The sequence below is a fragment of the Odocoileus virginianus genome, chromosome 14 (genome assembly GCF_023699985.2).
Source record: "Odocoileus virginianus isolate 20LAN1187 ecotype Illinois chromosome 14, Ovbor_1.2, whole genome shotgun sequence".
NCBI lineage: Eukaryota > Metazoa > Chordata > Mammalia > Artiodactyla > Cervidae > Odocoileus > Odocoileus virginianus.
The window spans coordinates 27640899-27665157 of NC_069687.1; the positions used below are offsets into that span (position 1 = coordinate 27640899).

Below are 24259 nucleotides of genomic sequence, written 5' to 3' on the forward strand. Positions count from 1 at the left end.
ACTAACAGAAGGACATTTCAGTCAGCCTCTTTCGGCCTTGGTTCCATCTTTCATAATGAAGCTGACTGGCTCAAGTCACAAAAAGTGACAACGTCAGAATTCAAACACTTTTCTCAGCTTCAAAACCTTGCTTTTACATTATGGCAGCAGAATAAACCCTCAATGAGACAAAATCTATGTTGATACTAAATCCATTGATTTTTTTTCTTCTTAAATATAACACACAAGTGATCCTGGAATATAGATAATACTACCCATTAGTAAAAAAAAAAAATATATGGAATTTGGGATATAAAGTCTCCCAAAATCAGTTCACCATACTAAACTAACAGATATATAGAAGATAATCTTTTACAATCTAAGACCAAGAAACTTGAATATGTGGTCCTATGTACAGTCTAATTAATGACAAAAGGCTAATCTGGGAAGTTTTAAAGTTAACTTCTTAGAGAAGCTATATTCATTCCCAACATCTATTAAAAAACTGGCCTTTTTAAGGAAAACATATGGTCCCTTAGCTACTAAAAGATGAAAAAAAAAATTAGCATACTAACATGAGGAGGGAAGTGAAGTATGATTTTTTTTTTTTTTAAAGTATCTTTCCATCTTATTCTAAAAGTGTGGTGTAACAACAATCTCAGATAAACTGGAAGCACATCATCATTAGTCATATAGGGTCCAATACTGACCTCCCTCTGTGCGAGCTTTTGCTTGTCAGTCTGTTTGACTTTTGGACTATTTGCTAGTAGGTGGCGAAGCTTAACGTAACTCTTCCACAGTTTCTGGTACCTGAGGAAAAGGACAGACGGACATTTCAGACGAAAAGAAGGCAAATCTAAAGTGCCATAAAGCCAGGTGTTCTCATAGGCCTGCTCGATCATAAATGCATTCCTGTGAACATCCTTAATGCCTGCAGACCTTCATTCTAAGGAAGGACGTGGTCTGGAGGGATGGAGGAGCTAGATGACCAAGAGTCATCTGGAATCTATGTATAAGATAATCATTGCCTACGTGGGTTAAAAATGAGGTTTCACTATATGGATGAATCTCTTTGGAGGCAATTCCAAGAGAGACACACAAAAACCGATAGAAACATGTATGGTTTCTCATTGTTACCTCTTTGAAAGTAACACATTTAAATACATGCTTTCTGATGTTTGTTGAAAGAAAGACCCCTTACTCAGCAGACATTATCAGTGTCTGAAACGCTTTCACTGAAGGTAAAAGTTGGAGAATATGAGAAAAGAGAACCCTCCTCATGATAATATCCAAAGTACATAGCTACTCACATCCATTTTTCCACTGGGAAGGGAAAGACAAATGGTATATAGCAATTTGTATATACCATGACAAAAATAACCATCTTTGAAGCCAAATATGTTATAACCTGGATCAGGCTAATGAATAAGTTAAAGTACCCTGAGAAGGAAGAGAATATACAGTTCTTTTATCAATTCACACTCCAGCCAGCTGAGAGTCCACATGAGCCTAATCACATTCTACTAACACTTTTTGGCAAGAAGGGACTTCCCAAAGATTTTCTGTTATATTGAAACTGCTCCTTTCTTGGCCTTTGCTGGGTCTCTCCTTTGTGATAACATTTTTTACAGACAATGGAGAAAAGAAAGAAGTACTTACACAGTGCCTGGTTCATTGCTTCATACTTTTATCCAAAGGTAGGGAAAAAAAGAACAAAACCCTTTAGCCTCTTCTAATATATCAGCCAGAATTGGATTTATGAATTGAAAATCTCCCATTCCCTTGTCTCCCATTATGAATCCTTTAAAAAAATTAAATCAGGAAATGGTTTGTTTGACAAAGTAGGGAATCTAAACACTCCTGAAGACTCTAATGGTGCTAGTTCCCTTCCCACACATCCTCATTTTCTCCCAGCAAAACACTAATGGGCCAATTGGAAAGTAATATCAATTCTCAGAGCCAGAAGTCATGGCTTCTCCTTCCAATACAACCCTTGACTTTGCATGGGATGTTGAGCTCTTACTAAGATGCCTCCCCCAAATCAGAACTCTACATCAATGCAGCAGTGCTGGGAACCAGCATGGTGCTACTTTCCTCGAGAAGGCACTGAAAAAAATAAATAAAAATGGTAAGTTCTATAATGATGGATAAAGGAAAATTCCTTAAAGGTTAAAAACATACAGGACTCATATTGACCAAGACTGCCAAGGATAATCTATCAAATAACATGTAGAGAAAATAATTCTTCAGGAGCTACCATAACTCGATTCATTTGGTAACCTAAATTTGGAAATGTGGCTCGTTTCAGATCTTAATTTTTAGAAAGAAAAAAATCCACTAAAGGGGATTCCCTGCTAATTTCAGCTGTTAGTAGAAGGTGAAATTGGCTAAGACAAACACCGAGAAATATCTTACTGTGGGTCTCCAGCATAACTCAACTGTGCAGGGCGTATCCCAAAGTGAACGATAATCGGAAAAGTAATCACATCAGGGTTGAACTGTTCACGATCCAGTTGATCGATGCGGACAGAGCTTGGTTTCTAGAGAGAGAGAAATCAAAGCCATTTATTCCCTTAAGAAGTCTCTAAGTATTGACTTTAATCTAAGTAGGGAAGAAATTAATCGGATTTTTCCCTAGGAAAGCCTCATCCCCAAAGGGAAAAAAATGTCATTAAAAACCTTTAATCATAGCAACCACACTATATAAAAACTATAATGTCATCCCTGTAAATGAGTCTGTGCCATTCGGCACAATGAACGATGATTCTGTCCTTTTCTGCCATCCGCATAGAAACCTTTAAAAATTAAACTTTTGAAAGGACACCTAGTCAGATATAACTTTTCCTTAACCTCTCCAGAGGCACAGAGGGAATATGCCACATGACCAAAAGAGACACGCTGGCTTATTCTGCTTTAACTGCACATTTCAAATGGAAAGCTTATTTCTATTCAGCAGGCACAGACAGATGCCTCTAGATAACTTTTTTCCCCGTTAGTTCTCTGTGTACCTGGTGTATTCCTTTAATTCTGCACCTTTAAATGAAAAGGTACGGTGGTACAAAGACCAAATAGTTAAGCTTCTCTTACTATGTCCATGGAGGCCATTCTTAAATTTTAATAGAGAAGACTCAATTTTCATAAGTTTCTTTTCCAAGTCTAATTAAAAAAAAAAAAAAGAAGTGAACAGCTTGGTTCCTTCTTAAGTTACTAAAGTATGAGGATCCATTTGTAAAACAGCTTTCATCCTGAATGCTTAAGTTTGTGAAAAGATGGTAAAATCGCGGAGCGTATGTTTTAGCAACTCCTTGCTTATACTGAATACTCAGGGCAGTCCCTAATTAGAAGCTAAATTCTGACTAGAAGATTGTGGGGGTGTTTGGCCCAGTTGCTTCAGAGCTATAGGCTATAGAATTGATCCCCATGGAGGCTAATAAGCTTCACTTGTATTGCCCAGTAATGCCCAACAACTATGACTGGCCTGGTTTGTCTAAGACACAGGGGTTTCATTGCTAAAACTGGGAAAGCCCTCAGCAACTGGGACAAACTGGTCACTCTACCCACGACTGTAGTCCAAGTAGGTGCCAAACTATTCAATAAAAAGATTTGTGCAAATTCATCCATATTAGCGAGAAAAAAAAAAAATCTTAGACTTCAAAGAATATTTCAATGTCATTTAACAATCAAAATTTTACCAGTATCTTGAAAAGTTGACCTTTGCTTTCAAAATTAGGTCAAAAAGGCCAGGTTCTCTCCTCTGAGTCAAAACCCTTTGATGTTCTTTCATGCTCCTCTGCCTACCAGGACCACAATTAAAGTCCCTTCCTGCCTCTGCAGTCACCACAGACCAGATTATGCTGGGCTTCTCTTTGGCTCCATGCTATAGTATCAGGGTTTCCCAGGTGGCACTAGTGGTAAAGAACCCACCTGTCAACGCAGGAGATGCAAGAGATGCAGGTTTGATCCCTGTGTCAGGAAAACCCCCTGAAGGAAGGCACATCAATCCACGCCAGTACTCTTGCCTGCAGAATCTCATGGACAGAGGAGCCTGGTGGGCTGCAGTTCAGAGGGTCACAAAGAGTCGGACACAACTGAAGTGACTTAGCACACATAGTATCAACAGAGGAAACAGTGATTTAAAATATTTGTGTGTGTGTGTGCACGTGTGTGCTCACTCAGTCATGTCCAATTCTTTCCAACCCCATGGGCTGTAGCCTGCCAGGCTCCTTTGTCCATGGAATTCTCCAGGAAAGAATACTGGAGTGGGTAGCCATTCCCTTCTCCAGGGGATCCTCCCGACCCCAGGATATGCATTGCAGGAAGATTCTTAACCATCTCAGTCACCAGGAAAGCCCTTTAAAATATCTGTACTATCTCTTATTTATAGGGGGATAGGGGATGAAATAAGTTCTAGACTTGGCCACACCCTACAGTAGCCATCATATCATTTTTATTTTTATTTTTTTTTAAATATGGAACGTTTCACGAATTTGCGTGTCATCCCTGCGCAGGGGCCATGCTAATCTTCTCTGTATCATTCCAATTTTAGTATATGTGCTGCTGAAGCGAGCACCATCATATCATTTTTATATTAGAATAAAATACATTCTCACCAATGACCAAAGTGTTCCCTAGCAGAGGCAAAGTACCTGGGGAGGAAGATTAATTTTAAATTCTGCAATAAAGTTCTTAATGGGACCATAATGATTTGAAATTTTTAATAAATTCCCCAATATCCTTATCACTGGGCAATCTTTCAAAGCAAGCACTTCATAGGACAAAATATAGTACCATGTCTATTTTGTCCTATTCTCAACAAGATATAATGAAAGATTGTTTCATGATACTGAGTTTTCAGGACACTTTTCTCCTCTGCACTAAGACTAAATAGCAATTACTAAAACAAACAAACAAACAAAAACTACCTTAAACATGTCCCAAAGCTTGACACCCAAACCTACCTCTTATTTCCAATTACTTTCCAGCATAAACCTTTCACCCTGACTAACCTGTGGTTTCCTCATTATCTTCAAAACTGGCCGTACACCAACTCAAGAATGTTCATTCAAATGTGCCAATGACTTATACAATTCCTTGATTCTTTAAAGACCACAGTAGTGTCTATGAAGCATCCCTGGGAGCCTGGCCCAGTGATCTCACCAAACGCTACAAGCTTTCCTGACTGGCTTTTGCAGAGATTGGTCCATTGATTCAATAATTCATCACAGACTCCTTTCATATGGATATGCTGTAAGTCTGCAGCTGGACAAGCATCATATATAATCTATATACCTCAGTAGCACTGGGCTCACGTAGTGGTTCCTCAACAACTGAGTTGAATGATGATCATGGCAAGGGAGTAAATATTCTCTAGGCCACTGGCTCAAAAACAAGCAATAAGTGAACCAGAAGTAACTGGGGAATTTTTTTAACTATAGGTCACTGAGCCCCGTTACCTGGAGTACATGGAATGGGGTCCATCAGGGCATTCTTGTATTTTCAAAAGCTCTCCAACTGACCCTAGGAGTTCAGGAAATTTTAACCATGCCATAGAAGGGAGTCCCAGGTAAAAGTGCTTCCCCAGTAAATCATGAGATTCTTCAAGCCAACCCACCAAGGTAAAAAGGATGTCTCCCACCACCATTGCCCCCACTCATCCTCTGACCCAACTATAAAACTAACAGAGAAACGTAAATTCATGCAACTCTTTAAAAGAAGAAAGATTAAATCCACAGTCACACTCTCATAGTGCTATGATTTTGTGTATTTCTTTTACTCTAACAATTATCTGCGTGGCTTAACAACATAATAGTAGAAATTGTATAACTTTTTCAGTGTTAAACAAGTTTCAGGTTTAAAGACATTTTTATTAAACACTTTCACTTTCTAGATTTGTTTAAAATAATCAGCATTAGCTGGAATGTCTGATTTGCAAATAGCAACATTTTGTTTGTGCAGATGTTACTGTCATGCTACAAAAAGTTGATTTAGAGTTTTTATTTTTATGAATCAAGGCTATTAAGCAATTTGGCAGCCTTTCTAAAACAACAGCTTTGTTTAAATAGATTATTCTGTTTCTTTACACAGTAGTATTTTAATTCTCCACTTTTGCAAAACTTTATACAGATAAGATGCCAATATATAACTATTTTATGAAACAATATTTTAGAGGAAAAAATTTAATTTAATAATAAAACAGCGTGCTCTTTATCAGAAGAAAAAACAAGCTATCTATTAATTCTCTGCTTTTGATTTTTATGCTTTAACTTAAAAAATGGGACATTAGAAGCAAAATTTAAAGCAATAAATTTAAAAAACATAAATAAAAATTAGACAAAGGATGTCAATAAACCATTATCAGAAGAAAAACTTTAAAGGTCGATCAACATCTAAAGTATCAAGTTTTGCTAAAAACCAAAATAAAAAGAAAACTGAGCTAAATAGTATCTATTTTTTCCCTACCAAATTGACCAAGTTTTTTGTTAAACTAGTATAAGCGGTATGAAGGAATGGTCAGAGTGTGAATTTTACAGCCCTCTGGAAGGTAATTTATGAAGTATCAAAAGCCTTAAAAATGTGCACACTTCAAGGAGTCAAATGGATACATTCAAACAAATACATACATATGGAAAACATGTTTAGTCACACACATACAAATTCAATACAGCATTATTTGCTATAGCAAAAATCTGGAAGCAACTTAGGTGCCTGATAATAGGGGGTTAATTAAGTAACAGTTTTTAAAATTACATGCCTAAAGAAATGTAAAATGAAGGAAAAATAACAACTTTGTGCTTGTTATTCCTGAAGGAAGATAAGAAGGAAAAAGCCTGAATATTAATATTTAATAGTATGATGCCAATTTTGTTTCAAAACAATATGAAATATGTCTTACTAGAAAAGTGAATAGTATCATCTCTGAAGAATGGAATTATGGGCAATTTTTCTCTTCTTTGGGCTGTTTTTCTCTTTTTCTAATTATCTATAGAGAAGATCTATTACTTTTATACTCAGAATAAAATGAGAGCTAAACATAATCTAAAAACTTCAAAATTCTCCATAACAAGCAGAATAAATCTACTAAGCAGATGAATTTACTACTAAACATGCCTTCAGTTCAGTTCAGTTGCTCAGTCAAGTCTGATTCTTTGAGACCCAATGGACTGCAGCCCGCCAGGCTTCCCTGTCCATCACCAACTCTTCTGGCTACATATACGCCTACAAATACGCCTATATTATGATATTTTTCTTATTTATTAAATATTTAAAGGAAAAAAAATTACTCAAAGGACAAGAAGTAATGAGTACTTAAATCTTTAAAAACATTCTGTTAGCATTTCTACAAAACACTCAAACCTGAAAGGAAGGTGACTTAAGTCTCTGACCGTCAATACCAGCACATACCGCTCCAGGGTTGGTGACGATCATGCCTTTGCATTCTTCTGCGTATTTCTGCCACTCAAGCTCTTCCCACTGAAGCATATTGGCAATCTCCTCTTCGGGAACCAGGGCTTTGCTACAGCGTAGTAAGTAAAGTAGGATCTGGTGCATGGACAGCACTTCTTTTCCTCCGTCTTAGGTGACAGTGGAGAGAGAGGGAAAAACAAGAGAACTCAATTAACAGCCAGTCATCTACCCAACCAGGAAAAACAAGACAATGAGAGAAGAGCATTTGTAAAAAGGTAGTTTAGAATTTACATCATTAAACTATTGTTTAACCAGGTGCCAAATAATAGGCAAGCTATTTGTTTCACTGATGAACAGGGCACATAAACCATCTCATTTATGAAAATGGCAACAACATTATAAATGATAAAAGGCTCCACTTCTGAGGTAGGAATATAAAAAAGGTGCCTACCTAAATAAATTTAAAACAACCTAATGTAAAGAACCACAGTTTATAATATACAGAACCATGTTATGTTTTAAATATTTTGTCAGTCTTTATAGGGTAACAAATGAAAGTGACGTTACTGATTTAAGGAAATTCTAAGCTTTTATGAAATACTTATGGATGTTTTCAATAAACTATTGTTGCATTACAGTCTAATTTTTCGGTGCTAATGTGTTGCCCCTGCCATGAGGAACAGAGCTGAAGAGCTTATACCAATATCATGAAGATCATTATGGAGTTAGTACATGGAAAAAATACCAAGTATTCTGAGACTTACAGAAGCATATATTACCAAGTACAGAGGCTAAAAACAACAAAGAACATAAATAAAGTAACTTGGAAAAACTCAATTAATCTGGTACTTCATGAAGCAAAGCCATTCATCTAATATGTACATTAATTTCAGGTTCACAGGCTTCTGCCTTCTCTTTAGGTTTAGCTTTTGTTTTTTTTGGACCACACTGCATAACACACGGGCTCTTAGTTTCCTGACCAGGGACTGAACTCATGCCCTCCTCATTGGAATCACAGAGTTTTAACTACTGGGCTGTCAAGGAAGTCCCTGGGTTTATTAGCTTCTTGACTAGTACGTACAACCAACTTTTCTCTGCCTAGTCCCACCCAAAGGAAGGACAAGAGCCCTGATGGTGTAGAGAACAATAACTACTCTCCCCAAGGTCGTGAGACATGTTAGAAGCAGTAGCATAGTGCCAAACACTTCATGGAGAAACAAGGGGACCAAGATGCTGGAGGCAGACAGGCATAAATGAGAGGGTTCTATTTGTGCTGGAAGAGTTTATGATACCCAAGGAATCTAGGATACCAGAAAAAGGAAGAAGAGAAAAGCTTTAAATTTGAGTTGCTATGGGCTAAGATTAAGCCTACACTTCTAAGACAGCAGACAGTAAGGATCAAAATTTCTTTCTGATTTATGTTTTTCTATCTCAGATGCTGCTCTGGAATTAAATGGCATTGCCGCTATAGGGTTACTATATTTGTAGGAATGCATTCATTTAGGAATCTAAATACACATTCATTCATTCAATAAGTATAGCACCTATTATGTAGCTGGCCCAGGAAACACAGTGCTAAAGAGCTGAAACTCTTACATTCCAGAGGAGAGAAAGAGACAACAAAAAACAACTACTTAATAATAGATCAGAGATGAGAGCTCTGAAAATGGATCAAACTGGGCAACTATACATAAAAGGGTGGTCAGGAAAGATGTCTTTGAAAAGCTGCCATCTGACAGGCTTGAAAGAAGCAGAGGAGCTCCATGTGGCTACCTGGGAGAGAAGTGTCTCTGTTAGAAAAAAACAGCCAAAGCCCAAAGGTGGGACTGATGTGTTCCAGGAACTGCAAAGGGGCCGGCATGGATAGAGCAAATTGAGGAGGAGAATGTAAGACAGGCTGCAGGGAAATCAGATCTGGCAAAGCTTTACAGAGCACAGTCTCAGATGGGAGCATGTTTTTCACCATTATGTGCCTGGCGCTCTGAGTGGTCCCATGTAACAATTATGGAAAAAAACAAACAAACCAAAACGTAAGCTCCAGGCCTTCAAGAAGGAAGTTGGCTAACAATGATTAATCACAACAGTTCCTAGAGGAATCTTTGCAGGTAATATTCTGAAAAGAGTTCTCTTAATTAAAGACACTGAGTCTCTTTTTAAAAAAATAAAGAAGTAACTAAAGTAGAAAATACAATCAACCTACATGAGGACATGTTCTGTCTACTCTTCTTACTATTATTCACAGCAGTAAAAAAAAAAAAAAATGGTATGCCTCATTACAAAACATCTGCCTTAAAACTACAAGTCACCTTTGATTAACAAACTTCCGTGGTTAAGGAGATATTTCTAAGACTCTGTCTCAACAGACATTTTAATCTGCCTGCATGTGACATGACTTTCTCAATCAATGATGTTTTCCTCTTTGCTAAGGAGCCCAGGAAATCATAATGCCCCTTGGCCAGTCTAAGTCCACGGTAATCTCTGCTTCTGAGGAGGGGTGGAGGCTGAAGTGAGCAGGTGGACAAGAGACCTCTAAAGCTGGAGCAAGTTGACTCACACTTGCATGAGTTAACGTAAGAAGCAGCAGGGATAAAGGAAACCAAGCCCGCAGAGGAACTGCCATACTGAACTGCCTTCTAGAAACGAAGGAAGATTAGTAAAGAGCACTGTGAGCTTATAAGGATACATCAGAGGAGTAGAGTGCTGTTTGCTATAAGGATTAGAGAAGAACACTCAGATTTTATTTGGGAAGGTTGGAAGGAGAAAAGATATGCAACTCTTAACTATACACGTTGGTGCTGGAAGTCACCCCCGGTTACAAAGTGGTCAACTTCAGGACACTTCAAATAAATGGGAAAATGACTAAGGGCACTGAATTTAAAGGGAAAAGAATTAAAAAACTCAAAGAGCTACTGAGAGGGAGGAACACTTAAACCTGCAAACCAAGGGCACTGCCCAATTTAGGAGAATACCTGCGAGATAAAGAAGGAAGGCCACCAAGGGCTCTGAGAACGCGTCTACCTAGTTGGGGTGCAAAGATGCTGATGAGGGAGGGGAGTTTTATAGCTGCATGGAACTAGAAAGAATGTTTTAAAAACATACACACATCAGGCACGAGGTAATACTGAAGGAGAAACTATAAACCCATGCTGAAAACTGCTAAATATTTTAAAAAACAGCTAAAATCTAAAAAGATAGATATTTACCGGTGTGTAAAAGTAGAAACTCAAGACAGATAACATGAGGTGAAACCCTTACAGGAATATAAGGAAAGGTAGACAGAACTAGAGAGACCCGCAGAGCCCATGGGGCAAGAGCTCCATCCCTCGCACTCGGCTTGGCAAAAGGGACATTGCAGAAATATTTGTGGGATGACTTTCTGTAGCAGATAAATAATGTGGCCACTTGCTCACAGACTGCCATGAATTTACTAATGTTAATGAATTGGCTCTTTTGGTTTGTCTGCTTTGCTACATGTTTATGTTGAGGATTTATGGAACTATGTCACTGAGGGCTAGGAAGTAATCTTTATCTCATTGGCTGAGATAAATAGGACCCGATATAAATGAGAAATTAGAGCGGGTAAGCTAAGGTTAGCAGGAATTCTGCCAGTGCTGGGACTGGAACCGTGACAACGGCTCATTATTCGGGAAGAAGTGGAGTTTGTGTTTCAGGGAATGAATCTGGACAGTCATTAATGAACTGACAGACTTTATAAACTGTTTCTTAGAGACTTAATTCTCTCAGTTTATATTGCTTGATTATTTATATGGTTACTGGGAGGAGGGGCAATTTGCTAGGGAATTTGTGTTAAGAATATACTGGTTAAATGAGTAGTTCTCAAGAGTTTTAAGAAACATACAATACTGTCTTTCCCTACACTGAGAATAACTATATAATTGCATTACCTATATGCAGACATATAATTATGTCTCCCAAATATTCCTAGAAGACACCTTTATATAATCTTAAGTTTTGAAAACTTTTATTAATAGCACAGAATTTTTTCAACTCTCCAAAAACAAAGTTAGATTAAGACACTGTATCAATTTATGTCTTTTTCCAAGCTACACTTCCCTCCTGGGAATTCTGACATACTCTCATCCTCTCTGGCCCTCTGTGAGCCATAGCTAAAGAATTACTTCTCCAAAATGAGACAATTTCCAAAAATCAATCTGCTAGATAGTTGATTTGCAAAGCTGATTTGGGATTCTCAAAGCTTTACTACAGCAATGATATAAGCAATCAACAGGCTTTCCTGTAAGCGCAGTCTTTCTATCTTGAATTATGCCCTGCCCTAGCCCTGGCTACAGTCAAGATAAAACCTTAAACTGGCTCTAGGAGAGCTCGTATCAACTATCTGACTATTAAAGGTGGAGGCAAGGATAAGGGAAGAAACAAAAATTTGAGAAAACTCTTATGATATCAATAAACTGGTTGTTCTGTGATTTGACTTCTGGTAAACTGATCTGTACTGAAGAATCCTTGGTTTAATCTATTAGCTAAACTTTGGATAAATTTGTATAAAGCAACTGAGACGGCTGACTTCAAAGCAGGTCAACTGAGGAACTAGAGAAAAATTGTAATGACTGATTACATTTTCATAAACTTTCAATCTATATACTATAATAAACTGTTATGAACAAAAAGCCGATGAGAATAAGAGGACCATGAAATACCTGAAATACTATATAAAAGTTGTTCATTCTCAAATGAGTTCAAGTAAGAGGCAAATATTAATAATAACAATGAGATAACTTTTTATGTATCAGATGCCAGTGAAACCCAGTGTTTGCAGGGTGGTGTCAAAAATGCTGGTTAGAACTACAAACTATGTCCTTTTTAGAGAAAACTTGGCTAACTCTTTCCAAATTTAAAATGTGCATACTGTCTTAAATAATTACCTCTAGAACTCCACCTTATAAAAACACACAAATGCAAAAGGAGAGATGCATAAGACTATACCTGAAGTATTTACATGTAATGGGATGGGGAGGTGGGGGTTGCGGAATACAGACTTCCAAAATACTCCTGACTACAGGAACTGTTAAAAAAAAAAAAAAACCTGATGTCTATTCATCTATAGAATGCCACACAGGTGTTAAAAATGAAGGCAATGTATTTATATGTGTGTTAGCCACATAGCTGTGTTCGACTCTCTGTGACCCCACGGACTGCAGCCCGCCAGGCTCCTTGTCCATGGAATTCTCCAGACAAGAATACTGGAGTGGGCTGCCATTTCCTTCTCCAATGAGAATTTTAGTAGTAGTAGTTTAGTCGCTAAGTTGTGTCCAACTCTTGTGACCCCACAGACTGTAGCCTGTCAGGTTCTTCTGTCTATGGGATTCTACAGGCAAGAATACTGGAGTGGGTGGGCTGCCATTTCCTTCTCTAATGTATTTATATAGAGGATGTCTGAAACAGCTGGGTAAAAAGGTCAAGTTGTGTAACATGTTTAGTGTTATCTCACTTAAAGAAAAAAGTATAATTCTTTCTATATAGGTTAAAACAAATAGAAATCAAACCATTTATAGCACCTACTTATTCTCACACATCTAGAAGCTGGTGTTCACTTTTTTACTTCATACATTTTGTACTATTTATATGTACACACACAGAGTGGACACAATTAAGGGCAAAGGTAACACTTCAATTTTGTGAAGAAAGAATGGTCTTTTCAATAAATGGTGCTAGTCAACTGGATGTCATATTGAAGATAATGAATCTTGACCCATATCTTAAGTTATTTGTAAAAACAAATTTGAGACAGATTATAGGACTAAATTTGTAGAAAATATAGGAGAATATCTTGATGACCTAGAGGTAGGCAAAGTTTTCACAAACAAGATACAAAAAACTCTAAGCAAAAAGGAAAAATAAGAATTAAAATTAAGAATTTCTGTTCATCAAAAAAAATCACCATTAAGATGGTGAAAAAGCAATCACAGAGAAGGTATTGGCAATACATATATTGGCCAAAAGATTCATATACTAAATATATATAAAAATACCTACAAATAAATGAGAAAAAGGCAAATAAAGCAACAGAAAAATGAACTAAAGGCTTGAATAGGCACTTCAAAAGTCAACAAGGAAAAAACAAGTCAAGGAAATGGTCTATGTATGAAATGGTGCTCCATTTCATTAGTCATTAGGGAAATGAAAATTAAAACCATACTGTGATACCTCTGATGCTCATCAGACTAGCTAACTTGAAAAAGAAAGGAAAACACCAAGCATTTGTGCAAATGTGGAATAACTTGAACTCTTACCTATACTGCACGTGGGACAGTGAAAAGGTACCATCATTTTGGAAATCTGTTTGAAAGTATCTACAAAGCAAAATATAAAAACATCCAGAATTTCCACTCCTAGGTATATATCCACTATAGGAAAGCATAAATATGCTCATCAAAAGGCATGTACAAGAGTTTGGTGAACATATGCGTGCTATCTGAAAGAGTCAAAAACTAAAAATACACAAATGTTCATTAATCACAGACAGGTTAAATACAGTTTAATTTAGTCACACTGTGTAATACTATACAGTGATGAGAATGTATCAACTACAGTTAACTATAACAGGTATTTCAAAAACAAAATAAAGAAAAAGAAACAAAAAATATATACAATTCTAATTTTTATAATTCAAAAACAGGTAAAACTAATACATGGTATTTTCAAGACAGAATAGAGGCTGCCTTAAGGAGTCGGGTGGTGACTAGAAAGGGGCTTGTCGATGCTGGTAACCTTGAGTGAGGTGCTGAGTACACAGTCATATTCACTTGGTGAAAACTGAGTCTTATGACAAATGCACTTTTCAGTATTTGTGTTCTACTTCAATCAAAGGTTTATTTTTCAAAAATGAGAGACAATACCAAAGAATGAGTGAAAACCACATTAACTCTCATTAATTAAAAAATACATGAATATTTAACTAAGGCACTCTTATGACCGATTACATAAAGTCCGTAAACAAGCATTTACTGAGCCCCTGCTATGTGCCAAGGAATATGTTAGTACTGATACAAGACAGACTGTTAATGCCTCAGCCTCATGGAGCTACAGTTGGAAGGAAGGAAGCAAAGGAAGAAAGTCCAAAATGTGAAGAAGACTAATAATTCATTTTTTACAGCAGCATAAACTGATAGGGTTCTTTTGATAAGAAATTTGGTACTATATATCATGATCTTTAAAAATATCCATCTACTGGATTAATTACTAAAAATTAGGATGCAAAACATGTATCAGTATGATGACTAGCATGTAAAAAAGTTATGAAGGGAAAAAAATGAAAATATACACCAAAATGGACACATCATTTTGAACTCACCATTTTCTAAAGATTTTTAGTGATGTCATATTGTGAAAAATGAATCAACCATAATTTGCCATCCAATAACAAACTGCATTTTATACAGAAAAAGGCATTTTTCTGTATCCTTCTGAGTTTTTTTTAAGTAAGTATATTTTCAAAAGAAAGTCTAATGAAAAAGTCAATTCTGTTTAAAAATAAGCCAAGAGATCTTTTTCTTTACAACAACCTGAGTGTCAGCCCTGCATAGTTACGAGAAACATTTTGTGAGAGTTGAAATCCCACAAAGTAAATACCCGACATAGGATTTTTCTTTAAGATGATTTTAAAATAAGTGTCCACATTCTCTTAGAGATTTGTTTGGTCATAAAATTCCTAGAGGCAGATAGACACAGAAAGGAAGGCTTTTCAACAAACTCACTCTAATACCGTTTTCTCATAAGTTTACCATTAAAGCTCCATTACAAAACCATAGATTCATTCACTTGAAAAGAAAAAAAAAAGGACCTCTCAATAAAATGAAACCAGGGGACTTCCCTGGCAGTCCAGTAGTTAAGACTCCGTACTTCCACTGCAAGGGGTCGGGGGAGGTAAGGGGGCCACAGGTTCCATTCCTCGTCAGGGAACTAGGATCCCATATGCCATGTGGCACAGCCAAAAAACAAAATAAAAAAATTAAGACAAAAAGAAATAAAATACGCAGATATACAAAAGAAAATGTTTTGAATGCATTTTCCAAACAAACATTAACTATAATACTAAAAATATGATTAACGCTATGTTAAAATAAGCCACTGTGACTGAGTGGACTGAGGGGAGGGTATCAAGGACAAAAGCTGGAGGAAAATCTACACTAGAATGAATAGTGAGATAAAAGCCACAAAGGACGAATCAGACAGCCAGAAGGCGAGTAAGGAGCTCGCAGCAGGGAGAACACACCAAAAGCCCAGGTATCACGTCAGGGAGGAGATGCAACTGAAGCGTGTCCACTGGATTTGGTCTGACATCAGCAGCTACAGCGGGGTGAGGACATGTAAGAGGCAGTGGGAGGCCACAGCAAAGCCAGGCTGTGAACAGCCCAGAATCCAACAGGCTCCTGGACGGCTCTGAGGCATGGGGGAGGCAAGAGCTCCCCCATGTTCACGAGGAGGAGAGCATGAACATGAGGCTGAACTCGTGAACTGCTGATACGTAAATGTGGGCAGAAAGCTGACACGCTGAAAACCTCCCCAGCTGAAATGATAAACCACAGATTTATTGCAGCAGTCTTTTTTTTTTCTCCTGTATCACCGAGAGGCCCAAATATCAGAGAAGAAACAGCAAATGGTTGAACTGACATTTCCGCAGAAGGTGATGGTTATTAGTACAAGGGGCTAAGGCCACTAGAGCTGAGAGACAAAAGTCAGAGGATAGGACTGAAGCAGGAAAGCAAAGAAAGGTGGCGGCACACATTGAGAAAAAAGAAGATTCAAGCAGAAGCAAAAGGCATAAGGAAATGAGAAACTGGAAATGTAAGTGGATGTCACCAGAGAGTGAGACAAGGGAATGAGATTCCAGGGAAGAATTCACTTGGGATGGTGAAGATTTTACAAACAAAAAGGCATCCAAATACCTCATTAAAAGCCCAACCACTTAAAAAAAGAAACACTAAATACAATGCCATATCTCACAGCTAGCCTCTTGACAACAATTTTAAAAAGTTAAAATATTGCTTTAAAAAACACAGCAGTCATATATTTACTTATATATATGTTTAATTTCATGAGAATAAATTGTTCTTCACTATAAAATGAATAAACGTATATGTCAAAAAAGAAAAAATTCCCACAATACCACTATCTTACTACAACTATTACTGCAGTTATTTTTATCATAGTTATAATCATATTGTTTTTTAAATTTCATACATTGTTTTCTAATTAGCTATATGCATTTTTTAAAGCCACACACATTTTTCCATTTTAATTTTAATACTTGCATGATATTTCATCAAGTAGACTCTCAAAAGTTTGAAATCAATTCTCCTACTGCTTATCTAATTTGGGGCTATCATAAATTATGCAGGGGTATAAATCAGCATGTATAATGTCACATTTTCATGCCTTACCTGAGAAGTAGATAATTAAGTGTCTGAGGTGGGAAAGTTGTCCCTAAAGATTGAAAGGAGAATAGCTTATTTTCAGATGTCCTATCTCACCAGGTCACTGACAAGCCAAAAGATTTACCTGGAAGAAATCTTACAAAACGTGGCATGAAATGAAATCTTGGACAGCAGGGAGGACTGTCTTCAAACAAAGGACCTAAAGCAAACAAGTGAAAAGGAAAGAAAAAATAAATAAAACTGCCTTGAGAAACAAACACTGAAACTTAATTCCCAAGATTTATAATAACTAAAAAAAAAAAACACCAACACCAACAGAAGTAGGGACATAACAAACACTGCCCCCACTTCAACTCAATAGCTAAACCAATTGTGGTAACTGCCACAAACATCCCATGAAGACTGCAGTGAGGAGACCCCCCAAAGAAACGGAAGCATGAAAGCCTGAAGGATATATATAGTATATGGTATATACAGTAAAACTAGTTTTAGAAATTCAAAGATACAAAGATTTTTGTTATAATTGAACTATTGCATGATATAATATGCTTATGTTTTCACTGTGTCCCATTTTAATCAATACAACTGGGGAAAAAAAAACGAGAAATACTATTCAAAATTTGGTTTGAAAAGCCGTTCATCAACACACTGTTTTAAAAATAAATAAATAAATGTCTGATGGAACAGAGGCATTTACAAAAGTGGATTATCCAAGAACCAATTATCAAGTTTTGAACTGATGTAGCATACAGTGTGTGTGTGTTTTAAGAGTTAACTAAAGTTCTGTTTTAATGAACTGTCATTTTGGAAGAAGTTTATTACAGTAAAGTCCAACAGACTTAAGATATTAACTAATAAGATTTCCCCAATGCAGATAAATCAAGGTAGTTACTCAACATAACTGATACCATCTTCCTAGGTACCAGTTACTTAACAATTAATGGTAATCCTCCATAATGGACATGGTCCATCTGTAGTTAAATGAGACCCATAACAACTCATTTATGTCAAATGATAAGAAGCATGTCTATGAATAATAAACTTTTCCCTGCAGTTCAAAAGTGAGAGGAATTTCAACTATGTACCCCCACTTTTTTATGAGTTTTCACATAAACCACAACATTCTCCCACAAGCACTACCCTTTTCTTTAAATCCTATTTACCTTTGAGATTCCAGTCATACAATTCCAAAATATCTCTGAATAGGAATAATGAAAAGAGTTCAAGTCCTTTCACACAAAAATTCTGAAAAATAAACCAGAAACCCAAATTACTATAGTACTACAACTATATATTAACTGATGCTTCAGCTTGTTTTAGTCAAGTGTTTTAAAAAGTGTCTACTGCAACTGTACTAAAACAGTTTAATTTCCTAAAAAACTTGGCCACTGTCCTACAGTAGCTCAGTGTCTTAAAACATTAATGAAGTAAGCAATAATGTCATTAGAATTCCTAAGAAGATGTGGGCTTGGCCCTTCTCAATGTACAAATAAAGTGATGTGAAATTTAAAAATCTAAGCCTCTTTTATGTCATATTTTTCTAACCCAATTATAAAACATACCAGAATCTCTTAGGGACTTTCTGTTAATTCAAACTACACAGTGAGCAGCCAACTCTGATAGATTTGTCCCCAGCACCACTCCCCCCCATCTCTGCTCACCTCCACCCCTCAAACACACCCACAATCACTACTGCCAAGTTACCATAAATTAGAGGTCTCCGTGCCCAAAAAGTTCCAGCTCTTAATGAAGGCAAATAAAGGGCTACCAAAAATGACAGAACTTTGTACCAAAATTTCTGCTGTAAACAAGCTTAACAGATGATATATCTGCGAGTGAGACTTGTCTCATAATTCTTCCTCCTACTTGTTTTGCTCGGGGTTCATAAATCACCCTGCGTGAGATCACGCCAGAAGTCATCAACTTTTACAATAGCAAATGAAGGCTTATGACCTTAAAAATCAAAAGGAAGCCAAAAAGCCCTTCCAAGCTGAAGAATGAAGGGGCGGCCCTTTCTCCTTAATTCTTTTTGAAAGACAGGTAGAATTAACAGGACTTGCTCAGAATGAAATAGGTGCAAACTAAGCGTGCGTGTCATGCTCATCAATCCCCGTGCTGCCCTCGACAGAGCCGCACTGTTAAACAAGGTTTGCAAGAGGAGCCAGGGGCTCAGGAGATCGACCCCGACTCCAACACAATGTTAAGTGCACAAGCTTGTTTGCTGTCTAGTTGTTATTTCTTAGTGTGATTTGTTGACACCACTAGAGTCAAGATCAGGCAATGAATCATTCTGAGATTCACATTAATCTTGCTTTGGAATTTTAAACCTCTTGCATATATTTAGATAAATCTGCTGCTGAGCATCCGCAGCGAAAAACAATTAGGAAAAATATGTAAATATATGGGAAGAAAAATGAACCAAGCATTGATCTTGTCACTGGAGATAATGAATAAGATTATTCCAACAGCTATCAGATTCAGTTTCACTTTTCTAATTTCCTCTCTGATAACGACCAGTAACCAAAAGCTGTCCCTTGTCCAAAACAAACTAGAAACAGATGTAAAGTTACCACCACGTAACTTTCAGTAGCTGCCACAGGAGGAGAAATGGGTTCAAAAATAGGTCAAAAAGTTGGAAAATGACCTGAATTTTAACCTCGTTCCTAAAGCTACATCTGACTACAGTTACCTCTGACTGGTCTTTTTCAACAGTGAACACAATACTTTAAGAGTATCCTTATGGCAAAAAGCCAGAGCTGGTCAAGTTCAGAGCTTTAAAGATACATAACTATGGAATAAACAAAAGAGCAAACTGCATCAAGCTGTTAAAGAATCTTCTCTCTTACCTCAGGCATCATCTCTTCGATGAAATGAATCGTGTAGTCTATGTTGAATCTAATTACTTTACACAGTGGAATCTGTAATAATAAGAAGGAGAGGGTCAGTTTCAAAATGCCTTCCTGGGCTCACTACTGTACACGTGTTGGCTACCTGACCCAGAAGGCCATGAACCAAATTAGAAAGTTTCACCTTAATCTAAGCTGCTAACAATGCTGCACATGAAGCTTGACCACAACTGCTGGATTTTAATGCAAGAACCCAGCTGACCTGGTCTCTACAGGAAACCTGCATAATGTTGGTGTTTAATTAACTGTATTAGCAGCAGCAACACAAACATGACAAGAACTCATTAAATCCAAATATATTGCCTCTAAAGAATTAATAAAACCACAAATACTTCTTTCTCTCAGGTTTTTAAAACCTTTCAGAATCTTGAGCTCTTCAGGCAGATCTGGGATAGCAGGCTGACAATTCATCAGTTACAGATTCATAAGTCACTGAAGTACACACAACTCATGCTGCCTTTCTGGCTCTGGAGCAAAAGCAATCATGGCAATAAAAATAATAATAGCTAACACTTACTAGCTAGGTAGGCCCTGTTCTACTGTTTCATATACTGTCACTCATGTAGCCATCCTGTGAGATAGGTACAATTATTCTCCTTAGTGTACAGTGGAAGAAACAAAAAACAGATCAGATACTTTGCCTAAGGTAATATGTGTTAAGTGTCTTAGTCACTCCGTCATGTCCAACTCTTTGCGACCCTATGGACCATAGCCCACCAGGCTCCTCTGTCCACAGGCTTCTCCAGGCGAGAGTACTGGAGTGGGTTGCCATGCCCTCCTCCAGGGGATCTTCCTGACCCAGGGATCAAACAAGTGTTTCCTACATCTCCTGTATTGGCAGGTCGGTTCTTTACCACTAGTGCCACCTGATAACAGGTATCTGGTGAATTAGAAACCCGTGCTCCAGACACCAGTTCTAAGCCACTAGGGTATCCATCTCTCATTACCTGTCCTAATAATATATGCCCTAATACTCAGGGTATATGTATGAAAGAAAGCTCAGATGAAATAAATCCACACTTTACCAATGGAGCATCAGATACCAGCCTAGTGCCCAGATTTAAGAGGTTTTCTCTAGGCATATTTTTGAATGAACGGAGGACTGAGAAAGGGAGGGGTGTGAGGTTAGAGCAGTGGTTTGGCTGAGTAGCTGGGGAAACTAATAGACTCAGAAGCCCTAGAGATGTGTTAAGCAGGCTTTTCTGGCCACTCGATCTGTCCATAAGATGATTTTATATAAATGCCACCGTTTTTACAAACCACAGCAATTAGAAACAAATTTTAATTCCACTAGCAAAAGGAATGGTAAGAAAAACAGTCTTACAATGCCATCTACTGGAAATCTTTTTCTCAGAAATGAAGTTTAGCTCTTAGGTGTTTTTTTTTTTTTTTTTTGAAGGATAGTGGCTAATTTAAGTGAAATTCATAATTAACTTTAATAAGAGATCCATTTTCAACTTTCTTATTGATAATGGGTTCTAAACCAGCTGAAGCAACATGCTAAGGCCACTATGATTTTTAAGTTCTTTCTTCCTACAAGCATTTAAAAATATTTGAGCATAGTTTATGAATAATTTGTGCAATTGTTCATAGTTTTAAAATACATTACTAACAATCGATAGAGTCATAGATACTCTAAAATAGGCCACACCCTCTGTCTTTTAAAAAGGCGGGGATCTGAGAGAAAAGCATGTAAACAAGAATAAACAGAGTATGATATAGTGCAACCTGTCAGGGCCATTAAAAAAACAAACAAAATATTGAATAGTATAAAGTAAAAAAGAATCAAAGAGGAGGTAACATTTGAGTTGAGTCTTCAAAGATGAGAAGGAATTTTCCAGATCATCCAGAAAATTAATTGGGAAAGAAAAAGGTATTTGTTTATTCTTTTAAATTAATTTTTATTGGAGTATAGTTGCTTTATAATGTTGTGTTAGTTTCTACTGTATAGCAAAGCCAATCAGTCACAGATACACATATATCTCCTCCCTTTTTGATTTCCTTCCCATCCAGGTTACCACAGTGCATTAAAGAACAGGAATTTAGTTTCCAGCAAGACAGAGAAAAAGGAGCTGGGGCCAAAACAGGTCATTCAGCTCTTCAGGAGTGAAATGCATGGAGACAGAGACACAAGGAAATGCTAAAAAGTATGAACCATATTCTGCAGATCTTATAAACTAGGTTAAGGATTCAGAGCTTCTTGGCAACAGGAAGTCATTCAAGTGCTTTAAGTGAGAGACCAACACAGTTTCACACGGACGGGTTGCTGCGTAAACAGGGTGGGAAGGGCGTACAGAGAAGCAAGGCAAGAGACCGGGAGTCTAATGGAACAGTTCAGGAGCCGAATGAAGAAAAGTCCAAAACAAAGGGGAAGAATGTTAGACATAGGAGATGGGACGGAAATACACAGTGACCATGCTGACCTGGAAGTGAGAGAGAAGAGAGAACAGAGGATAATTTCCAGGTTTCTAGTCTAAGGGAATAGATAGGGCAGGACGATATCAATACAAGGAAATTCACAGGGTGTAACCCTAAGCCCCTTAAACTCAGTATGTAGAGAAGATGACCAGTTCAGTTTCGCCCAAGTTAAGGGTGAGGGACCCGAGGGGACATCAAGTTGGGTGTGTCCAATGCGCAATCTGAGATGTGAGTGTGAAGCACAGAGCCGTGTGTCACAGCTATAGATATTAATGTCAGAACATGCATGAGAGGAACAAACACGGGTGACACTGCATGACGTGGGGAGCGCATTCAGGAGAGCAAAGGACCCTTGGGAAGAGTTGAGAGGCAGAGAAAGGGCCGAAGTGTAAACTTCACTCCTGCTCTGTGCTTCAGCAGCTCTGCTGGTGATTAATGCAACTACGGTCCCTTCCTCAGCGACTTCAACTAAAATCACCCTGGGGGACTCCTTCTTTAACCTCTCCTCTTACACATGCTGTATTTTCCTTGGGGCAGTCACCCATACCACTAGAGCCCTTCTCAGACACACAAACTTGGGAAGGCAGAGTCTCCCTTTCTATTCAAACTTTCATCTCTAAGACTCAAAGAGAGCTTGTCCTTTTCCTATATATTGGGAACTCGGTTGGTCAATCAAACAATATAAACGCTCTTGATCTTTTCTTAAAACACATTTGAGCAGTGACTAACACTAACTCCCATCTCATCCTACCAGAAACAAACCAAAAAACCATCCCTAAACTTCTACATTCTAACTCTACTATTTCCAGGCACTAAATGACTGCAATTCAGGACAGCAAGGCCATTGGAAATGTAAAGCCAATTAAGGCAGCGGGGAAAGGATCGTGGCGTTTCTTTGTGCTTTTGAGGGCGGGATAAAATATTATGTATGTAATACACAAATCTAGGTAACCATAGTTATGTTATCGAAGTTCTTAAAAACACTAGGTATTATAAGTAATGACAAATGTACTATATAAATAGATAAAATTCTCCTGGAATGCTCTATACTTAGCCAACAAGGCTTTCAATCCACTTTAATTCAAGAAGACCTTAAGAGAACCTGTCAAAACTAAACTGGGTTGAGATTCTAACATTACCATCATTTACATGCCCTTCATGCTGATGTGTTCTCTCTGGCAAGAAAATGAATCAGAATAGTAAAGCGATTTAATAATTCTTTTTCTTGGGAGGCTATTTCAAATTCAAGAGGCCTTTGATGGATCTAATTCCTATGAACTCTACAACACTCAGCTTAAAACTCGATTTATTTTATCAACATCTCTAACATAAATGATGGGGCTTATCTTCTCATTACAGAGTTAAGTTCTCAAGTTCTGAGAGCTTGAATATTTATATATATACACACACACACATATACACTGAAGCCAGGAATTTTTCAGTCCTATCTTTTATTTTATAGGAACAGCAACAACTGCAATTAATTTCACACTAGCAGCCTCTCAGTGCCAAAACCTTGTGTTGAGAAACTTTAATAAAGCTCAAAGAATCACTCCCAGGTCACATAAGTACCAAGAATCAGTTTAAAAAAAAAAAAGAATTAGCAGAAAAATGCAAATGTCTGTCTGACATCTTATCCAAAATAATAAGTGCCAAATGTACTGTATATTAAACATCATGATAAATACTTTTGATGTGTCATCCATTTATTTTTTATAAAAGCCAGTAAGAGTACCACAACTAATAACCTCTATTTTACAGATGAGAAAAGTCAAGGTTTATAAAAATTGAAATGTCAAATCATACAGCTAGTAAATAGAATCACTAAGGTTTAAACTCTCTCTGAAGCCATACAGCTTTCCTTCTTTAAAGTGACCCTAAAAGTTAAAGTGAGATCTATATTACTCAAAGGGAATTAACAGATAAGACAGACAATTTTCAAGTATTTTCATGGTAACTAACTTTATTGTATTTGCAAGTCCTCTGAGGGAAAAAAGAGAGAAGTGTATAATGTAGGGGCAAGTTGGACTAAATGAATTCTAAAGGCCTTTGCAACTCTAAGACAATGAGATTTAGTGTAACAAAGGGTTTGAGGGCCTAATTGAGACATTTAAAAAGTAATAAAATAAGAAACCTCCA

At 37.3% G+C, this 24259-nt stretch overlaps 1 protein-coding gene and 1 non-coding gene across 9 annotated transcripts in view; both read right to left on the reverse strand.

Annotated features, from left to right (window-relative positions):
• The window catches only part of DROSHA (drosha ribonuclease III), a 118251-nt gene that overhangs the window by 55441 nt on the left and 38551 nt on the right, over window positions 1-24259 (reverse strand). For 4 of the 8 annotated variants that reach the window (XM_020887065.2, XM_020887063.2, XM_070476529.1 and 1 more), the window contains 7 exons: window positions 19643-19714; window positions 17960-18041; window positions 16921-16995; window positions 13653-13712; window positions 7381-7550; window positions 2395-2519; window positions 690-789 (listed from right to left, as the gene is read on the reverse strand). In XM_020887065.2, the coding sequence (XP_020742724.2) occupies window positions 690-789; window positions 2395-2519; window positions 7381-7550; window positions 13653-13712; window positions 16921-16995; window positions 17960-18041; window positions 19643-19714 (684 nt within the window). The remainder of the gene's footprint in view (window positions 1-689; window positions 790-2394; window positions 2520-7380; window positions 7551-13652; window positions 13713-16920; window positions 16996-17959; window positions 18042-19642; window positions 19715-24259) is intronic. The other 4 variants (XM_070476528.1, XM_020887064.2, XM_020887066.2 and 1 more) reach the window with 2 other exon arrangements.
• LOC139038325 (U6 spliceosomal RNA) lies at window positions 4443-4549 on the reverse strand. Its single transcript, XR_011491318.1, has one exon. It is a non-coding gene; the product is annotated as a U6 spliceosomal RNA (small nuclear RNA).